Source organism: Equus quagga, unplaced genomic scaffold (assembly GCF_021613505.1).
Source record: "Equus quagga isolate Etosha38 unplaced genomic scaffold, UCLA_HA_Equagga_1.0 73442_RagTag, whole genome shotgun sequence".
Lineage (NCBI taxonomy): Eukaryota > Metazoa > Chordata > Mammalia > Perissodactyla > Equidae > Equus > Equus quagga.
The window spans coordinates 10,582,423-10,603,443 of NW_025802777.1; the positions used below are offsets into that span (position 1 = coordinate 10,582,423).

At 47.7% G+C, this 21,021-nt stretch overlaps 1 protein-coding gene across 3 annotated transcripts; it reads right to left on the reverse strand.

Moving 5' to 3' along the window:
- Positions 1 to 576: 576 nt before the first annotated feature.
- On the reverse strand, positions 577 to 20,813 carry LOC124234276 (melanocortin-2 receptor accessory protein-like). 3 transcript variants are annotated; one of them, XM_046651537.1, is made up of 4 exons: positions 20,736 to 20,813; positions 19,925 to 20,061; positions 3,446 to 3,545; positions 577 to 1,157 (listed from the first exon to the last, which is right to left on the reverse strand). In XM_046651537.1, exons 2-4 carry the CDS (start codon positions 20,028 to 20,030, stop codon positions 887 to 889), a joined length of 477 nt encoding a protein of 158 aa, XP_046507493.1. In that variant the 5' UTR covers positions 20,031 to 20,061; positions 20,736 to 20,813; the 3' UTR covers positions 577 to 886. The 3 variants fall into 3 exon arrangements, with proteins under 3 accessions (XP_046507493.1, XP_046507492.1, XP_046507491.1); XM_046651536.1 differs by lacking the exon at positions 20,736 to 20,813 and adding an exon at positions 20,442 to 20,597; XM_046651535.1 differs by lacking the exon at positions 20,736 to 20,813 and having other exon boundaries at positions 578 to 1,157; positions 19,925 to 20,137.
- Between the last annotated feature and the right edge of the window lie 208 nt (positions 20,814 to 21,021).

Consider the following 21,021-nt stretch of genomic DNA (forward strand, 5'->3'; position numbering starts at 1 on the left):
GGCCCTCACTGTGGCGGACTCTTTTTCCCTAGGTAGGGTGGCTTTTAGGGGCTTTGTAGTGTGGTGCTGTGTCCCTGCCAGGAGCAGGCTGCTGGGCACTAGAGGACCAGATCCTTCGGGGGTCTCAGATCAGAGGTCCCATAAAGTCACATCCAGGGTGGGACCCTTCCTGCCGGCTTAAAGGTGTTCTGGGGTAACACGGAGGCGCATTCTCTCCCTTTGGTGTAGGCCCTGCCGGCCGGGCTGGCTGCCCCCTCCAGGGAAGACGCTCTGTCTTTGAAGAGCCTCGGGAAGGTCGGAAGTGGGACTAGCGTCCCTGACCGCAGTGAGCTGGCCTGGCTGGGCACACACTGCCCCATCTCTGTGAGTGGACGTCCATCCGTGGGGATGGATGGAAACCACACAGGCCTTCCCTGGGTGTCCTCAAAAAGGTCCAGATCAACCCAGTGAAATCAAGGTCGGTAAAATATTAGAGCAATAAGAGTTGAAGCTGAAAAGTGGCACGGTAAAGATTAGCAAGTGAGTATTTTTTAAATTTAGTTCATACATATTTATTTTTCTGTCCTTCCCAAAGCAAACATAAGCAGTAAATAATCAGGTTTAAGTGCACTAAATAAAATGAGCAATATCAGAGACTACTTTCCCATGCTGGGTGGTTAGGCGTTGCCATCCTTGGATAAATGCATGTTATCTGCCTCCTGGCAGAGTCACTCTTGACCCGGGTGTGCTTCCTGCTACGTGTGAACGGGCTTTCTGAACGCATGTGCGTGTCCAGGTTGGTCTGAGTTCCCTGGTTCCCTCGGCAATGGCTGTGGTTTGCTGGTGTCTGTTCTACAGTCCGGAGGTTCAGTCTCCAGGGGGAGGCTCGCTGAACTCATTCCTGACATCAGCTGACGCGGTGGGGGTCCCCATCAGGGGTCAGTTCCCAGAGGAGGGCACAGTGGGCCTGGGGGGCTGTGGGGGACAAGGCAGAGGGGCTCTCTCCCTGCGGCTGCTGATCGCGGCCGGATGCTCTGCTGCCTGGTTCCTCAGCCGAGCTCGGTGGAGCCTGCGGGGTCCCCCGAGGGTCCCTGTGGTGCAGTGGGTGCCTCCGGACACAGAAGGGGAGGTTGAGGCTGTGACTCCAGGGACATGTTGGGTGGTGCTGGGTGTTGTCCCTGTGGACAGAGCAGATGGAAGAAGGCAGGCATCAAAGCCAGCAGAGAACCGCCCCTCCTGGGGGCTTCCCTGTGGCTCCCTCCTGCCTCCAAAGCCCATAGGGACGGAGCCACAGAGCGCCAGCACCTCTGCCAGGGGAGCAGGGCCCCGGGGAGGGGCAGCCCAGCTTGCAGAGGTCGCCATTGTGGAGAAATGGAAGAAAAGAGGAAGTGTTGATGGTGACCTAGACCTGAGGTCTTTCCCCCCGAGGTCACTTCTCCCTCATGTGTCCACTTACAGTTGGGGGTGGGGGATGGGGGGGCAGATGGACCTTCCCTGCATCCACGCGTTTGCGAGTGACTCATCTGGTATCCACGTATTCAGCCAACTTGGATCTTAGCTGGAAATCCCTCCTCTCTGGATGGACTCATCTGCACTCGAGGTGCGGGGGGCAGAGGACACAGCCCCCTGGCATGAGCCCAGCCCTCCACGTCCTGCCTGCCTTCAGTTTCATCAATGAAATGTGATGATAATTGCCTCATAGGTCTCATCAGGATGAAATGAGGCAGGGTAGTGACAGCTGTCTAAGCTGGAGAACTAGTGTTCATGTGCTTATCATTCTAACGTGAATGAAGCAGCCAGGAAGGGAGCCCGAGGGAGCTCAGCTCCCTTCCAGACGATGCTAGCATAACCTTTTTCTTTTTTAGCACGGAACTCAGCATCCTCTTTCCTAAGTTCTACCAGGGATCCATCTGGCTACCCTGAGCATTCCACAGTCTTTACAGAGTGCCTGGAGAGCATTTTCTCTAGGACGCCAGGAGGCCAGTCAGGACGAACAACGTCATCAAGTTGCCCTGTGAAATTCTTGCCCAGAAAACACGCAAGACCCCTCAGCCATGGCCGCCTGTGTGCTCACAGGACTAAGCAACTTTCCCCCAGGAGGACAACTGACCATCCTTGCAAACTGTCCCTTGTTCCAAGTCACCTCAGAAGAGTAGAAAAGAAAGACGATTTCATTAGTTTATCCCCCAGGTATCTCTTGGAGGTAAAAAACCTGCTTAAATTCAATGTCAATTCTGAAAGCTGAAAGGAAAAAGTAGATTTCTTCGTTGCTCCAAAGCTGGTCCCTGCCTCACATGTGTGCAAAGGGAACCAGAAATGACCTGGGGAGGGTCGACCTGCTGGATGGGACACTACGGGCAGGGTAGGTGGGGGAGGGGTAGAAGAAACAGGCCCATCCAAGTGTGTCTGCACATGCGCAGACACAAAGGTCCTCGCGGGAACCTGCAGTGGGACCCCGTCGGTGGACGGGCTGTCCTCTCTGGTTCTTTCAAGGTCTTCAAGGCTCCTCATCCTTTCCTCTCTCAAAATAGCCCTGCTCATCTCTCTCTGCTACCAGCTCCTATGCTGACTCGTGGTTTCCTCTGCCCTAGACTTCTTGCTCCACGATGGCGTCCAGCCCCGGTCTTCTTCCTGGACGCTTCAGTGCCATCTGAGGCCAGGTCACATGTTTCAAGGGACATTGGCCAGCCCCGGACAGGCCCTCATTGGGTCAGTTGCCCAGCCCTGGTCCCATCAGCTATGGCAGGGAGAGAGGTGACATAGGGTCCCTTGTAAGAACAGTCTTTAGGACAGCTATGGGGGCATATTAAGCTAGAAAGGAAAATTGGATGCGGTGGGCCAATTGTCCAGCACAAGAGAGTTAACATATAACGAGCTAGGCTCTAATTACCACTCGGAGCTCCTAGATTTTACATTCAATTTAACCACTAAGGCACTCAGTAGGCACTCAATACCAGATGGTGGCCATAGATGACTAAATTAGGCTCCCATTTTCCTGGTGAGGTATTTAGCAAGACTTAACTGACACATGGGGTCCTTTCAACTGTACTTTTTTTAACAGCTTAATTGAGATACTTTACATACAATGAAGTTCGCCCATTTGAAGTATAAAAATTCACTGCTCTTCAGTATAGTCACAGAACTGTGCAGCCATCACTACAATCTATCTTAGAATATTTTTATCATCTGGGAAAGAAATCCAGCACCCAGTAGCAACCTCTCATCTGCTTTCTGTCTCTAGAGATTGGCCTGTTCCAGACATTTCTTATCAATGGAATCACACAGTGTGGGGCCTTCTGTGTCTAGCTACTTTCACCCAGCACCATGCTGTTGAGGTTCATCCATGTGTTGGCATGAATCAGTGCTTTGTTCCTTTTTATGGCTGAATAATATTCCGCTGTGTGGACACACAGTTCCTCACTATTTAACCACTTGAGTGACCTCCATCCCCACCCTCCTCACTTACCTCGTCTGCGGGGAGCCCGACCAGGACATGTAGAGCAGGATGAGGAAGAGAAGCACCACGAAGGCCGCCAGGCTCACCCAGAAGACGATGACGATGGAATCTGCGGGAGGGAGAGCTGCATCTCAGCGTCAGTGTGATGTCCCCGAAGCCCACAGCAGGGAAATAAGGGCCCCGAGCACTGTGGAAATAGGCTTCTGAGTATACCTGTTCCCTCTTCCTCCAGCCTCTCAGCTGTGACCATTGAGAAGCTGTTTCCATTAACAGGAAACCTGGGAAGGACCAGGGCAGCAGAGAAGTGGCTTTCTGTCAGGGCAACTGGCTGCTGGGTCAGTTAGGGTGATGGCTGAGGGAAAACAGTACATGGACTTCGGTGGCGCCCTACCAACTTACTTTTGCACCTGCTCCCGCTGCTGCCCGCCCTCTCTTACTCCCTGGGAGGGAGGAGAAAGGGCTGTGGGCAGCTTCGTGTCACAGGATGGCCACCTCTCCCCTGAGAGGGCTTCGGGGCCTTTGGTGACCAGCCCCATGAGGGGCAGCTTCAGAGACCCCAAGAATTAGAGACACAGGAGGTTGTCCGCTAGATGACAGCATCTGCGTGCTCCCCATGGAAGGCGAGGCCCTTCTGGCTGCGGAGCTCTTAACCAACTCCAGCAACTGCAGCCTGCTCGGTGTGGCAGAAAGAGCGGCTCCTTCTCCTTCAGGTGGACAGGCCCAGCTGGGGGCAAACGACCGGATGGAAAAGCACTTTGCAGCCACCACTATGGCTGTATTTGCAGCCAGAGGCTGAAGGTGCCTCGGGAAACCAGGAAACATGCCTAGACTCTTCTGGGCCCTGGGTAGAACCTGGCAGGTCAGGAGGTGCCTTTCTCCAGAGCACCAGTTCAGGAACATTCGGCAAGTTGCTAGGGACCTGCTGCAATGCGGTTGTTTTTCTTGGTGATTGTCCATGGCTATGGGCACAGAGCACCAGGCACATAATTAGTGTCTGCCAGTATCTCCTCCCAGAGGTGCTCATGACTGTGGGACAAGATGCCCCAAACCGGGATACGCTGGACACCTACACATGTGACCAAAGGTGGCTCCTGAAGGATGGTAATCCCACAGGTATTTAGTAAGCACCTACACGAGCCAGGATCTGCTAGGGGCTGTTAAGATGCAGAGGGAGTCAACCCCGCACACCAGAAATCCTGGATGCCCTTGCCTGCACTCTCCTCCCCCAACCTCCTCCGCTGAACTCCTGCAGCACATCTTGCTCTCACCCTGCCCTGCCTTCTGTTGTATTCTGTTCAAACAAAAAGATGTTTATGAATGGGTAAATGAACGAATGAATGAATGCATGCATGCATGTATACAAAGGATCTTCAAGATTTGTGAGTCATCTACAGAGAGATGGAGGTAGAGGCCCTGGGGGTAAATAACGGTATTTGAGTAAAAGGTGTCACCTCTACCCTCTATGACCCAAGAAGGGTAGAGGGAGAAACTGAAGACTTGTCAGAGTTGATCTTGGACCCTGACAGCATCAAAAACAGGATAGAGGGAAAAGATGCAGGACTTGCAAAAGGAATCAGAGCTCCTACTACCCTGTAAGGCGCCATCAGCAACTCGGCATTGACCCTCCAGAGGGGCCAGGCCCACAAAGACCCCCAGGCTGGCTCTCACATCCTCTCTCCTTCCTGTCCCTGAGCTGAGAAACGGACGGTGGCGCCCTAGAGCACTGAACTCTTTAAGGGACATATGTGCTCCTGGGAAGCAGGAAAGGAGGTTGTTACTGTCTGTCCTAAGACTAAAAACGTTTAAAAGAAGCTTCTGACGTTCTCAGCATGCCTTGCTCACTCACTGTTCGTTATTCTACAACACCTGCGTCAGCCCAACTTCATCGCAGAGTCACGATTTATTTTATGACCCTCTGAGGATGATGGTATATATGCTCTCAGAAAATTTGGTTTGGAATTTTATTCTGTAAGGGTGTTTGAGATTTCTTCAGACACTAATGCTTGTTTTCCTTCGTAAATCTAACGCAGGGCCTGAGGTCTTGAGTACCTAGATGAGTTGTATAAGGGCCTCTACGGTGATGGCTTCAAAAATTTAGCAGTTGAGGGGCCAGCCCCGTGGCCGAGTGGTTGAGTTCACTCGCTCCACTTAGGCGGCCCAGGGTTTCGGCGGTTCGAATCCTGGGCACGGACATGGCACTGCTCATCAGGCCGTGCTGAGGCGGCGTCCCACATGCCGCAGCTAGAAGGACCCACAACTAAAAATACACAACTATGTACCGGGGGGCTTTGGGGAGAAAAAGGAAAAATAAAATCTTTAAAAATTTAGCAGTTGAGACATCCCCTCCCCTTCTCCCGGGCTCACACTTGTCTGCTGCAGCCTGTGATCATTATCTTCAGATACAAGCAGGGAATGAGATGACAGCTTCCACAGAACACAGTGTCTACAGAGAAGGGAAGTTTGTATTTTGTAGACCAAAAACGCGATCAATCGCCGCTAGCCATTTCCTGTGCGAAATTCTCTTTCATCATGTTCTGTTGAAAAAGGCAGCCAAGAAAATAGGCTTCTTTTTCCTCTTCCCACTGAAGGTTCAGCCTAAGTGCTTGGAGAGAACATTTTGTTCCAAGGGCAAGAGCTGTCATTCCCCAGTGTCGGACGGAAATATTTAAACATCCGAGGGCTTGTCTTTACAAAAAGGAGCACCAGGCTGGGCAATGAAACCGGTCCAGCCATAGATAACTCCCCCTCCCTTCCTGCTCCTTCCCTCTCTCATTTCCTTCTTTCCCCTTCCCTCCCCTTTTTCCTCCCTCTGTCCTTCCTTCCTTTCCAAGTCCACACCGGCAGAATGAAGGAAATTAGGCATCCACAGTGGATTGACAAAAGAAGGCTCTGGATGGACTGGTTGGGCTGCACTTCACGTCGGGGGGCCAGGCAGGGGTGGTTTTCTCAACCTACCTTGGAATTGACAAACTACTCCAATCGGAATACTCCCTACTCATAGGAGGCACCTCAGTTTTGCTGAGTGAGAACCGATAAACCCCAGTTTTAGCATTCCTCCAAATGCTGCTAACATTTGAGTCTCAGAGTCCTAGTAGAAGATTGACTCCAAGAGTCTTCCCTTTTGGGGAGCAATGGCAGCAGGAAGGGCCTAGGATCTGGAGGTGCCTAGGGGAAGTTTTGAGTTCAAATTCTGACTAGGCCATTTTCTAGCCATGTGATCTCAGGCAATCTGGGTTTTTTGTTTTTTTTTTTTAAAGATTTTACTTTTTTCCTTTTTCTCCCCAAAGCCCCCCGGTACATAGTCGTATATTCCTCGTTGTGGGTCCTTCTAGTTGTGGTGTGTGGGATGCTGCCTCAGCGTGGTTTGATGAGCAGTGCCATGTCCATGCCCAGGATTCGAACCAACGAAACACTGGGCAGCCAGCAGCGGAGCACACGCACTTAACCACTTGGCCACAGGGCTAGCCCCCAATCTGGGATTTTCACACCTCTAGATCTGTTTCCACATCTGTTAAATGGGGATAATCATATAGGCTGTTAAGTGGATTAAATAAAATAATATGTATATACAATGCACATGGCACAGTTCCTCGTTTAATGGATGTGAAATGATATATAAATAGAACTAAAATTATCATTTCTGTTAAGAGGGTTTAGTGCCAAGTGATATCACTGCGTCCTTTAAGCTCACTGAAATGTAAGATATGAGTGAAGGTAGTTGTGGCATAGACTGCTAGTTGTCAATCCTAATGTTCCCTCTCAGCCGCTTCCTTAGTGATAGAACTCCTGCCTTTAGCTGGGTACATGGCTGCCTGGGATAAAGACTACATTTCCCAGCTTCCCTTTCAGCTAGATATGGCCATGTGACAAGATTCTGGCCAATGAGATGTGAGTGGAGCCTACAGGACAACTTCTAGGAGTCTTCCTGCAGAGACTGCTAGAATTCTAGTACCTTGTGTCTCTTTTTATTCCCTTCCTCCATTTGGCTGCCCAGAACATGGGTGTGATGGCTAGAGCAAGGCCTAGAGAACGAGGGAAATGTCCCAGAGATGGCAGAGAGTGAGCTGGAATGAAGCTGGTTCCTGAGGATTTCATGGAGAGGACCCACCACCCGTCCTGCAGACTTGGCCATGAGAGAGAAATCAACTTCTAGTTCATCTGGTACTCTGCTAATTGTAACCAATTTTCTTTATTGAATCAGTAAAAAGAACTGCCATTAAATGAATATACCCAAACTTGAAAATCCAAATGAATGCTGACCTTCAAAATAATCACCCTCCCTCTACCATAGAGTCATATCAATTTTCCTAAAATAGGCACATTGACCAAACATTTATCGGACATTCATAAACATTTACGAATTCTTCTTTTGGAATTCCCTTCAAGGACACACACACACACACACACACACCAATTTTGCTCCTTTATGAGATCATATTTTATTTTTGATACTCAGGTGGTATCAATTAGCTTAATCATCCATTTCATTCACCCAACTGGTTTCTGGGTGAATCTTAACTATTTCCCAAAAGCAAATCTACCCTCAAAGAGTATACATCACTTATAAGCAAATACATGGACAAAGAGAACAGATTAGTGGTTACCAGAGGGGAAGGGGGTTAGGGGGTGGGCATAAAGGGTAAAGGGGCACATATATAGGGTGACTGACAGACAATAATGTACAACTGAAATTTCACAATGTTGTAAACTATTATGACATCAATTTTTAGAACTAAAAAACAAAACTTTAAAAAAATACATCAATTTATCACCATGTATGTTTCATAGGATGTGCTATTGTCACCAAAGTCAGCTCCAAAAGAAGAGTGCCAAGCAGTTTTTCAGCAATAATGGAATCATTCAAGTGTAGCACCTTCCCATGGGGCTGTTTTCGTGGGGAATTTGTTCCAAGGTAAACATTCTCCTATCTGTGTTTAGAAATCGCTTTCACTGTTTATGTCATGCCCATGGGACTGACTGTTTGTGAAGAGTTAGAGGTCATGGTTGAAGTTGTAACCTGAAATTGATTACTCTGAACGAGAGGAAAGAGTTGTGTGTAGAGCTTTTGTTCAATCTTTTCACTGACTTCTCTGTGTTGTGTTCAGAGAGATTGGTTAGTCGTGTGTTTCTGTTCTTCCTCTCCCAGCTGTTGGGGCAACAGATGGACAGACTTCTTATAATCGAAGCTGCCAGAGGCGGCATACCAGCGGAAGTCAATGTGGGCTCTGACACATTCTTCCTAACCCATAATTAAAGGCAGAAGATGTATTGACCCGAGACATAATTAATACAGCATGAAAGCCTGGCACTCCCCACAGGGAATCAGTCCATCTTGCTGCTCCCAGAGCAGTGTCTGGAGACCCAAGAGATTAGAATAATCTGTATTGCACTGTAAGGTTGGAATATGGGACTGGTTTTCTCCTAAACTCAGCCTCTGAAAAGAGGACAGAGAGGAGATCAAACAGACAGTCAGTTCAGGCAGGGCCTCAGGAAACAGATTTGCATTTTCCACCTTTCTGACAGTGTTAGGGAGATTCTGAACCTTTCCAGGAAATAATCAGAAGCCATGTCTGAAAATCGCAATGGTAAAAATCCTTGTGGAGTCCTTGTAACTAAATCACACCAGATTTCAAGCCGTCCCTGGGAAAGGGCATCCCACAGCCTTCCACTCAGCACTGAATGCTCCATAAAAATTTATATAAATCCCTAGATGTTTCCAATTATCTGCCCAGCCATGATGGAATACATTCCAGGGTACGGGCATGAACACAAAAATCTTAATATCCTTCCTGCTTGTTAAGTTAACACATGAGCCCTGGGTATTTTTCTATTTTATCTCCTTCTCTACTCGGCCTGAGAGTTGAACCCAGGCTGGCCTGAGACATTTCAGCCAGCTGCCCCAGATGACCCACCAGTGAGAAGATCTGAGCGAGAGCTTTGCCTCTTCATCTCTCCCTAAAGCATTCCCGGCTCACAGAGCATCATTCCCAGCATCCTTCTGTCTTTGATGTGCAGAAACACTGCTGAGAACTAGGGCGTGCTGCTTCCTGACTCGTGTGACTGGGGAGGAGGCCCAACCCAAAGGAACTGGCGACCTGAGAGAAGGTCGCATTTGGCAGCAATGCAGGACACCCGCTGTCTGTGGTCTGATCTACCTCCATCCCCACCTGGACAGGAGCTCACCTTACCCCACCTTCGGAGCCATGTAACAGAGCATCCCTGAGGCCGCCTGCCACTGCCTTTTGCTGATCATCGAAGAAAACAACAGTGACACAGTGGTAATGGTCGCACAGAGTGTGGATAATGGAGATTTCCATTTATGCATTTTTAAATTTTTGGGGGGTAAACTTATTTGAATTTAAATACTAAGGACAAAAATAGGCCAGACATCTTGACTAGACACACAGCAGTGGAAGTTCTTTTCCTAAGGCCTCTGCTTATAATAGCAAAATCCTGGAAACATTCTTTATTTTCAAAGACACTAATTTCTAGAACACCATGCAGCTATTCACAAAGTTTTTGAAAAGAATATTTAATGACGTGGGAAAATAAAACATTGTGAAGTCAAAAAGCAGAGTACAAAACAGGATATACAGCCAGGTCCTATTTGAAACATATATAGGAGTCAGGATGTTTGTAATGGACTCTCTCTGTTTGCTTTGGCTGAAATCTAAGACCAAGGGGCTGCTATGGATCGGATGTCTGTGTCTTCCCCCAGATTCGTGTGTGGAAGCCCTAATGCCCAGTGTGATGCTGTTTGGAGGTGGGGCCCATGGGAGGTAATTACGTTGAGAAGAAATCTTGAAGGTGAAACTCGCATAAGGGAATTAGTGCCCTAATAAGAAGAGGAAGACACACACTCTCTCTCTCTCCCCACCTACTTTCATGCACCGATGAAAGGCTATGTGAACACACAGAGAGAAGGCGGCCATCTACAAGCCAGGGAGAGGGCCCTCACCAGACAGCCAATCTGCTGCTGCCTTGATCTTGGATTTCCAGCCTCCAGAACTGTGAGAAATAAATGTCTGTTTAAGCCCCCGGGTCTATGATAGTTTGTTACAGCAGCCGAGTAGACTAAGACAGATGTGGACTACTTAAAGTCTAGTTTGGTGATGCTTAACTCTAAAGAATTTTCTTGAGACAGTAGTGTGCAGAGGCCCCCACGCCCCTCACGGTGTAAAGTGGATAGTCGGTGCCTCCTCTCTAGTCAATGGGGCCGCTCAGGGAACTCTGTGTGTGTCCCTTGCAGTCGGTGGGACACAGTGGACTGGAGTCTGACATGTGCTGGAGAGTGAGAGACCCCGCCGTCACTGTCAGCAGAGTAGAGGGGGCTGCCACGCTGCTGTTGGGGGGCAACGCTGTGTGTTGTCAAAGGCCCAGCCGAGGGCATCAGGGGAGGGTACAGGCTCAGTCGAGCCAGCCTGGACCTGGCCTAAAAGGACCGTGCACACAAGCACGGCCTGGAGGGGACGTGGGCCTCCAACTGAGCCAGTACAGGTGAGGGCTGGCCTCTGAGAACATGGCGCTGGGGGCTGTCCTATGAGGCCAGCAGGAGAGAGGATCCCCTCCAGTGGGGTACCTTGCAAAGCTCCCCACCAGAATAGAAGGAGCCAGCTGGACTCACTCTCCCCAGCAGAGGACACACCTGCCCAGACGGGAGCCAGCCAAGCACCATCCTTCCTGCCCCTCACCTCTTTCCTTCCCTCGTGCTCCAATGAAGTTGTGTCACAAACCAGGATGGGACAGGTGGCTAGGGAGAAAGGAGCTGGCAGAGCAGGGAAAAGAGAAGCACCCCTGCCCCCCACGCTAGGCAAAGAGGATGTTCTAACTTCGAGTGAAGTTTGAAGGTGGTTTGTTTTGAAATAATTTTAACATCTTATAGGATTAGACATTTGCTTTGGTCACTAAAGTGACTGGCAGGCTGTTTTTGAGATTTACGAATGAGCACGGGGCCTGCTCAAAGTGCTACCCAGGGGCAGGCAAAGAGCCACACCACTAAGTAGGTCTGCAGGAGCAGGTGGAGAAAAACGAAAGGGCCTTTCTGATCTGTGAACTCGCTCTTTCCATGCTGCAGTTCCGCACGTTTATGCAAATGCAGAGAAAAAAGACTGGAAGGACATGATAGTGGTCTGGGCCCAATCAGGAGATAGAAAACACACAGTAGATCAAACAGGGAAGTTAAACATGAAGAATTATTAACCGGATAAAAGATATAAGTAAAGGCTATGTGGTGCCCCAGGGCTGAGGGAGAGGCCCCCGGGGTAATAATTAGCTTGGGCTGTGCTGTGGTCTGAAAGTTTGTGTCCCCCCCAAAATTCATGTTAAATCCTAACCCCCAATATGATGGTATTAGGAGGTGGGGCCTTGGGAGGTGATGAGGTCATAAGGATGGAGCCCTCACGAATGGAGTGAGTGCCCTGATAAAAAGAGGCCAGAGAGAGTCCCCTGCCTCTTGCGCTATGTGAAGACACAGAGAGAAGGTGCCAGCTATGAACCAGGAAGAGGCCCTTCTCCCAAACACGGCTGTGCTGGTACCTTCATCTTGGCACTTCTCAGCCTGCAGAACCATGAGAAATACATTTCTTTTGTTTATGAGCCTCCCAATCTGTGGTAGTTTGCTATAGCAGCCTGAATGATCTGCGCCCAGATGTCACCGATACCATCCCGACTCTCAAATGTATGTATTCACCAGAGGGATATTTTCAGCACGCAAATTGGGCCTTGTTTCTTCCTTGCTTACAATTTGAAATGACTCCCCACTGCTTCCAGGAATCCTCTGAGGCCAGCCTGCAAGAATCTGGCCCCGGGGTGGCCTGGAGCACAGCCTCTGTCACTGTTCCCCAAAACTCACTCCGTGTGCCCCTTCCCAGAAGCACCCCCTTTATGCGCAGGAGTAGCACGTTCTCTGCCCTGTGCTAGCCTGCCGTGTAGCAGGCAGGGTCCCGTCAATTCTTTGGGCTCAGCTTAACCGAATCTTCCTCGTGAAGACTTCCTTGCCTCTTTCTTCTCCCCAGGAGTGTCCTTCTCTGTGCTCTGCTGGCAACTTCTGCAATCTCCAGCATAGCCCCATTAATCGAACAACAGTTTATTAATGGTCAGTATCTGCCACCTGACTGGACAGTTGAGGATATGACAGAGGGACCTGCTTGATCGCTTCCTCAAGTCAGTGTCATCTACCACAAAAACGGCCCTTTCTAGAATCAAAGAGGCTTCAGGGACATCACCATATGCTGCACACCAACGTGGGTTGGACAAAGTAGCTCACAAGCACGTTTTGGGGAAATGGGGGAAAGCTGAATATAGACTGGGAGGTAGACGATACTAAGAAATGGGTATTGAAATATTTCGATGGACTGGTATGTTCTTATTTGTTAATGGTTCCCGAAAGTTTGTGGAGGAATGTCATGATGCCTGTAATCTACTTGGAAATACTTCATCATAAAACAGATAATAATGGTAAAAAAATAAAATAGTTCTTGAAAAAAATCAAGGACATGGATTTAGTCTTTTTGCTTTTGTACCTCTGGGTCCCAGGGCAACATCTGGCCCATAATGGATAGTACAGAATTTGGATGGTTGAATTAAACCTGAGCAAAGGCCAGAAGGTAGGACAAGGTATGTATGGTGTGTTTCTGGTGTGGTGTGGAAGCGGCTCTCATCAGGAAAAATGAAAAACAAACTTCACAGTGCCAAATTTCACAGGGGCTACCATGAGGAAAAGGGGAGCTTAGGCTTTCTGGGGAGGGCAGGGACATGGAAATGAGCAAATGGCATGTGGTTGAGCCTGGAGTCACTCTTATACAGTGAGGCTGTAAAGAATTGCACAGGTCGCGCACTGCTCAAGGGACCCACTTGAATGGGTTGTGATTAGCTGTGTGTGCAGAGGAGCAATGCTGTTCTAATTTTCTCTATGATATGTGTTAGTGGCAGCCCTGGTCCTATGTCTGTGGGCCTTGAGGAAGAAGAGGAGAATTAGGGTGACCATCCGATAGGCCTGAGTTCCTGAAGATGCATCCATGGGACAGTCCTGGGCAAACCTAGCAAGTTGGTTGGCCTAAGGAGAGTGCAAAGGGGAAGAAGAAAGAGGTTGAGAGAGATGGAAGTGAAGGTGGAGAGACACAGAAACAAGGGGGCAGAAGGAGGTGAGCATGCAGGTTGCTATTTTCTGAAGAGGCGTTTTCATCCCACGGTGAATGCAGAAGCCTAATTTCGGGGAAGCCGTGACTGGGAAAGCAGAGGGCGAAAGTGGCCATGCCTTTGAGAAGTTTGGCAACCACAGGTGGAGAGTCCTTAGCTGATGGTCCAAGAGGGCAGCGGGGCTGCAGATCCATGTGTCCTTATACAGGACTGAGCAAGCCAGCGAAAAGGGGGAGATGCTGGTGGATGAGGAACTCCTCTAGACAGGAGATGCCCTGGGGGGCAACATAACAGCATCATGACAAAATAACAAGCAGACGCCCCACGCTGGACTCCCGCGCCAGTTCACCTGTGCACACATTCATCACTCTTGTGACCACTCTCTGCATAGCCTGCTATGGCTGTTGCTCCTGCCTCAGGGGCTCCGATGTCCCCTCCGCCACCACTCCTAGTCCTCAACTGATGACCAAGTTTTTTGGTTGACACCACTGTGATGGTTAATTTTATGAGTCAAGTTGATTGGGCTAAGGGATGCCCGGGCAGCTGGTGAAACACTATTTCTGCCATGTCTGTGAGGGTGTTTCTGGAAGAGATTAGCATTGGATTCAGCAGACAGAGTAAAGCAGATGCGCCCTCACCACTGAGGGCGGGCATCAGCTAATCCATTGGGGGCAGGATGGAACAACAAGCCGAGGAAAAGGCGAATTCTTGCCCTCTCTTCTTGAACTATGACATCCATCTTTGTCTACCCTCAGACATTGGAGTTCCTGGTTCTCGGGCCTTCGGACTCCAGGATTTAAACCAGTGGCCCCTAGTTCTCAGGCCATTGGGCTCAAATTGAATTACACCGCCAGCTTTCCTGGGCCTCCAGTTTGCAGATGGCGGACGGTGGAACTTCCCGGCCCCCTAAAGGTGCAAGCCAGTTGCTATAATGAATCTCCTCTTGTTTATGTTTTTGGTGTCAGGAGACCGTTGTTCTCGAGGTTATATTTCTCGTAGTGGCTACCTGCAAACAATTTATTGTTTAAAATATATTTCTTCCTGCCTCACGGCTCTGTAAACTGGTAAAATGGCCTGCCTCAAGAGGGCCTTTGTCACCTTGAAGACACGATGCTAAGTGAAATAAGCCAGTTGCAAAAGGACAGATAGTGTATGATTTCACTCATATGAGGGACTCTCAGTTGGGGCTGCTATAACAAAATACGTACACTGTGTGGCTTAAATAAGAGAAATTTATTTCTCAGAGTTCTGGGTCCTGAGAAGTCCAAGATCAAGTGCTGGTGGACTGGGTTCCTGGTGAGACCGCTCTTTCTGGTTATGTCCCACGTGGAGGAGCGAGAGAAAGAGAGCAAGCTGTGTTGTGTCTCTTATGAGGACACCAATCTCATCACGAGGACCCCACTTTCATGACCTCATCTAACCCTAATCACCTTCCAAAGGCCCCTCCTCCAAATACCATCTTACTGGGGATTAGAGTTCCAACATACGAATCTTGGGGGGGACACAAACACTCAGGGCACAGCAGGTAGCCAGAATAGTCGACTTCAGAGAGACAGAAAGCAGAATGGCGGTGCCAGGGGCTCGTGGGAGGTGGGGACGGGGAGTTAGTATTTAATGGGGACAGAGTTTCAGTTTGGGAAAATGAAAACGTTCCAGAGACGGATGGTGGTGATGGTTACACGACAATGTGAATGTACTTAAGGTTGTTGAACTGTACATTTAAAATGGTAAATCTCATGTTCTGTATATTTTCCCACAGTAGGAAAAAAAAAAAGAGCATCTTTGTCAAAATGAACTAAACATTTAAATTTTTATCAAACCACCCAGAGCACAGAGTTGTTCTCACCAGCTGATAACCCAACTTCCAGCAAGCTCAGGGTCCTTGTCCTCCCCAGCTGAGTTCGTGCCTCTGTTGGAGAGGATGGCCACTTGCCCACCCACTGGGTCCTGCCTAATACAGTCACAGACAGGCCCAGGGAGAAGGGAGGAGACTCAAGGAAGTTCTGAGTTTCCCCTGAGGAGGGCCGGGCAGGAGTTATTACAAACAGCACACAGGGTAGCAGTCCACTTGTGTGTGGGCGTGTAGGTTTGTGTGTACGTGCACACACATGAGTGTGCACCTATGCACGTATGGGTTTAGGCATGCAGAAAAATCCTAGTTGGCTAAGCACTGAAATGGTAACACCGATTTCTTTTAAGTAATTTATGTCTGAATCTTTTACTAAAGGGTATATCAACTTTTAAAAAATACATCAAAACGTTGAATTATGAAATGTTCCAGACACATATAGAAAAATATACAGCAAAATATGATAAAACCTATGCATCCATCAAACATGTTGTCATATTTGCTTCAGATCCTTTTTTAAAAAAACAGAATTGAAATATTATAGATAGGGTTGGAACCCCCTCCTATCCCATGGCCCCCCTCCAGGGAAAACCACAATCCTGAAATTGATGCATGCTATTATATTTCCATGCGCGCATCTCCATTAACAATATAGCGTAAGTATTTTGTGTTTACAAATTAATTATATAGTTAATTATAATAAATTCATTTACTGTTTAACCAGATGTAATGATAATCAATATGATCATTAATAATTAACATAAGTTGATTCCACTGGATGTATAGTTTTGTCTCTGGCTTCTTACCTTCATTCTACTTTAGCAATTTATTCATATTGACACATGCAGATCTGGTTCATGGATTGCAACCACTGAATATTATTGGTTATAATAATACAACAACAATTTGTCCATCTCCTGTTGATGGATTGATGGATTGTCCTTTCCAATTTCTGACTATCACAAACAGTGCTGCAGAGAACATCGAAATACAAGTGTCCGTGTGGACGTGTGCAAGCATTGCTCGAGGTGGAAGCCTGGGAGGCAGATCTGAATTATGCAACTGTAACTCTTCTGGTCATTGCCAAGTCATTCTCCAAAATATTGAACACAATTTTTATCCCATCAGCAGCATATGACAGTCCTAATTTCTCTACTTCCTACCCAACATTTTGAATATCAATCTTTTAATGTTTTCAAATCAGATGGGTGTGAAATGGTATCTCGTTGTTGCGTCCCAGTGCCTTTCTCTGATTACTTGTGAAGCTGAGCATTTTCTCATATTCACTGGCCATTTGAGTTTTCTGTTACTGTTTCCATATCCTTTGCCCATATTTCTATTGATTTTTTTCTTGTTGGTCAATGGGTTGTATTGGCTTAGGAAAGAATAAAGTGGTTTCCATTTTAGGAGACAAAAAGGTATTTCCAAGTAATTTCCAAAAATATAAGGAAATAGTCATTGCAATCTCTGTCGTTCCTGGAATACACCAGGCACCCCCCTAGCTCAGATCCTCTGCCCTCGGTGCCTCTGCTGCCTGGAAGGCTCCTTCTCAAAACATCCTCAAGGTTTGATCTCTGGCCTCCCCCCAGGTTGCCTTAGGAGGGCCTTCACCAACGACCCTAGTCACGGTTTCAATCCTTCCTTGGGTCCCAGCTCTCCCTAGCTACTCCTCCCATTTCATTTTCCTGTGAAGCTCGTGTTGCTATATGCCACATTTTCTCATTTATGGGGAATTAAAGACTGCCTTGAATTTTTAACACTTCTCCCATTGCAACATGGGTTCTAATTTCTTCCTCCTGAATCTGGCCTGGTCTGAGTAACTTATTTGGTCAAAGTCACACAGCTAGTCATTGGCAGAGCTCAGGTGCAAATTCCCGCCTCCTGGCTCAGGAGCCCAGGTGCCCAGCTTCTGCATTGCCTCCCAGCTAGTCTCCCAGAAAAAAACAGACAACTGTGTATTCAGGGTGTAAACAGCCTGATAGGCGGAGGGATTTTTGTCAGCACCAAACTTCTTCTTCAGAGAAAACAGAAATTAAATTCAGACAAGACATAAAGCCTGGGATACAAACAGGAATAGAGGCGGCCAGAAGGAGCACCTCTCTCTGTAGGCATCAAAGACCTCCTGATATCTAAGGTTTGTGTATAAAATGGTATATAATAACCTCTGTAATAAATTTGGAATTAACTCCTAAAATACTAAGACACTTGTGAAACAGAATATTCTTTTAAGATAGATTTCTTGGTAGTTTAATCTATTCGTTTGGGATTCCAATAAGCTTAGCGGATTTCTTCAAATTGTAGATTTTGTGTTTTCCATTGTCTGTATGCAGATTTGGAAAGAATTATTTTGTCCATCCCCTAAAATGTATAACGTAAATAATTTCTATGAAAATACAAATAGATATTTATTCTTCCTAGTGGGGACCCAGCAACTGGCTTCTCCCTGTGGGTATGAAAAGCTCCTGATATCTATGGTGTCGGGGGGGCCCAGCGACCGGCCTCTCCCTGGCGACAGTTTCCTCACTGAGATGGTCTTTCTTGGGTTTGGGAGTTTGGGGAGGAGCTTCGTTTAGTATTGGACCTCATTTCTACACTCACCAGGCTGTAAATTTCCAACTCTAGTTCATGTTTGCAAGAAGGAACATCTTTTCAAACCTCAAACGTAACTTACAGGATTATCACACAGTTTTCCCAGAAATGGAAGTTATTTGTGGATGAGGGGGTCCCAAGGTTGAGGTTGTGGCTTCTAAGATTCTAAAAGCGCAAGCAGCTCCCTGACCCAAAGCAGGGGGAGAAGATTTGAAGCCCACGTGGTGACGGAGGGAGATGTCTGTCACACGAAAGGATGGGAGTGCCTGAAGCTGACCCAGAATTTTATTTAATTCTTGTTAATCAAAAAAAGACTTTCCTGAATGCAAACCCACATTTTGTCCAGATCTCTATGTATCCTAAAGTTCTGAACTTTTGATAATATATGAGTGGGCTTTTATTTCAACTCTGCACTTTCTCCCTATTCCTATATGTCCTCATGGTGAGTGACACACAAAAATCTGCATGTTAATTTCATAATTCTATTCTTTACATCAGAAAACACACATCAAACCTATCGTCCCCCCCAAAAGTTTTAGTCCGTTGCTGGGACATAGTAAGTCCTCAGTACACAAGGATGGGTACCTGTACTTGACTTCCAGAACTTATAAATGAAACTGGAAACAGGAACCCTTCCCATCAAGATGGATGACAAGGGCTCTGCCAGGGACCTGCCTCTTTTTATTAAATAGTGACATCCGAACGGATTTCAGTTTTGAGCTGGTGTGTAACAGACTCTTTTTTTTCATACAAAAGGCATTCTGGGGCCGGCCCTGTAGCCGAGTGGTTAAGTTCGTGCGCTCCACTTTGACAGCCCAGGGTTTCACTGGTTCGGATCCTAGGCACAGACCTAGCACCACTCATCAAGCCATGCTGAGGCAGCATCCCACACAGCACAGTCAGAAGGACCTACAGCTAGAATATACAACTATGTACTGGGGGGCTTTGGGGAGAAGAAGAAGGAAGAAAAAAGATTGGCAACAGATGTTAGCTAAGGGCCAATCTTTAAAAAAAAAAAAAAGCATCCAGTTCCTTTTAGAGACTGCATTTACTTTTTTTTTGGTGAGGAAGATTGTCCCTGAGCTAACATCTGTGCCAATCTTACTTTATTTTGTGTGGCACCACAACAACATGGCTTGATGAGTGGTGTCCAGGTCCGTGCCTGGGATCTGAACCTGCAAACCTGGGGTGCCGAAGCGGAGCACACAAATGTAACCACTACACCACCAGCCTGGCCCCTGCATTTACTTTTTAACAGCTGTATCATGCGATTGTAGTGAAAGACCCAAGGAACCAGAGACTTCGGGAAGGGCAGAGGGTGGGTTCCCAGGGCTAAGACTTTGTTTTTGTTTTCCACGCTCCTTTCCTCAGCTAACTTGTTATCTTGGTGGGATAATCAGAGAAGATTGATCACAAAGTGCCAAGTTACTCAAGAGATAAAGACTGGGAGGAAGATGGGCAGAAGGATATTAGCTCATTCTTACTGTCCTTTCCAAGACCATGAAGGCGAAACATCTGTTGGTATTTTAATAGAAATTAGTAAATCATACATCTTAGAGAAGGGACAAAATGACTCTCTCCCAGATCTGCCTCCAGACAACAGAAAACTCAAAATCTACAATTTGAAGAAACTCATCTAGCTTATTGGAACTCCAGATAAATTCTATCAAGAAAGCTATCTTAAAAGCATATTCTGCTCCCAAAATGTCTTAGTTTCTTAGGAGGTTCATTCCGAACTCATTACAGAAGATAACAGAAGCTATTTTGCCCCCGTTCACTTTTATCTCTGAGTGCCGGGTCACGTTCCCGCTTACCCGGGACATCTGTTGGAGTTAATAAGTGAATGGAGAAAGAGTCGTCTGAGCCAACAACCCCCAGCCTCTGCCTAGTGGCTTCCCCAGTTGAGGACTTACGCTTGTTGGCTTTCAGCTTCCTCTCATCCACGGGAATGAGGTCCAGGTAGTCCAGGTAATATTCGTAGCTGTAGAATGGGGCAGAGGTGTTGGTCTGGTTGGCCATGTCTGCAGCGCATCCGGAGCTCCTCGGAGCCCTACGAGGAGACGGCCTCACTGATTTCTGTAAAACCATCCAGTGTGTCTGTGGGTCTCCAGGCTCAAGGCCTGCCCACTTATCAGAGCCGTGGACTGGGAGAAAGGTCGGGGGTGGGCCTGACAGCTTCGCTATGCAAGCAGAGCTCTCCATCCCGCCCCTCCTTGAAGAAACTCCAAAACAAACAGAGCTGCAGGGCGGGAGACCATGCGTCTAGCACAGCTCTAGATTTGTCCCTCTGCCAAGGACAGGAAACACATACCTGGGGCCCCTTGAAAGACAAGATGCCAGATAGGGCTGGAAAGGACAACCCCTTTGGGTCGTAAATACCTAAAGAGTTAATAAAACCAAAACGAAAGGCTGGTGGTGCCCTTGACTTACATTAAGGCAATACTTGATGCTATTAAGCAACCGGCAAGTCACTGGCTTAGGTTCAACATCTGAGGGCAGAAGTTTTGTGATGTTGGCCCTGAACTTGTAACCTCTCTCAAGTACACATAGTCAATTAATTAAACCAAAAGAACCCCCCTGCCCCAATTGAGTACACCTCCCAGCTTTTATCTAAGCCCCCAAGAAGCAACCAGTTGGCGCATTTGTTCCGACTGAAGAGGCTGTTTGCCCAGGCCAACATCCCAAATGGATTGAGCTCTTGGGAAATTGGGCCCCAGGGCTCACCCAGCGCTTGTATGATGACAAGTGTGACGAGGATTCTTCTGGGTTTCTGTATGGCCTGACTCCAAGTGATACACCCACTCTTCTAAGATCCACAGATCCTATCAAGAGAAACATTCCAAATATTTCTAATGAGCAGGACTAAATGTGAGAGGAACCCTAGAATTTAGCCTTTGAGAATTAGTTAGGGAAGTCAAAATACACAGAATTATGGGCCCTTCCCCTCCAATATACTAACTTTCTAGCGTTCTTGATTCAGGTCTAACCGGCCGGAGTAAAGCTGGGCATT

Coding starts and splice junctions, on each gene's coding strand:
- LOC124234276 (XM_046651535.1), bottom strand. CDS start 20,099: ATGGTTTTACAGAAATCAGTGAGGCCGTCTCCTCGTAGGGCTCCGAGG. Junction 3,546..19,924: donor GAAGCTGAAAGCCAACAAGC/GTAAGTCCTCAA, acceptor TCCCTCCCGCAG/ATTCCATCGTCATCGTCTTC. Junction 1,158..3,445: donor TCGGGCTCCCCGCAGACGAG/GTAAGTGAGGAG, acceptor CTCTGTCCACAG/GGACAACACCCAGCACCACC.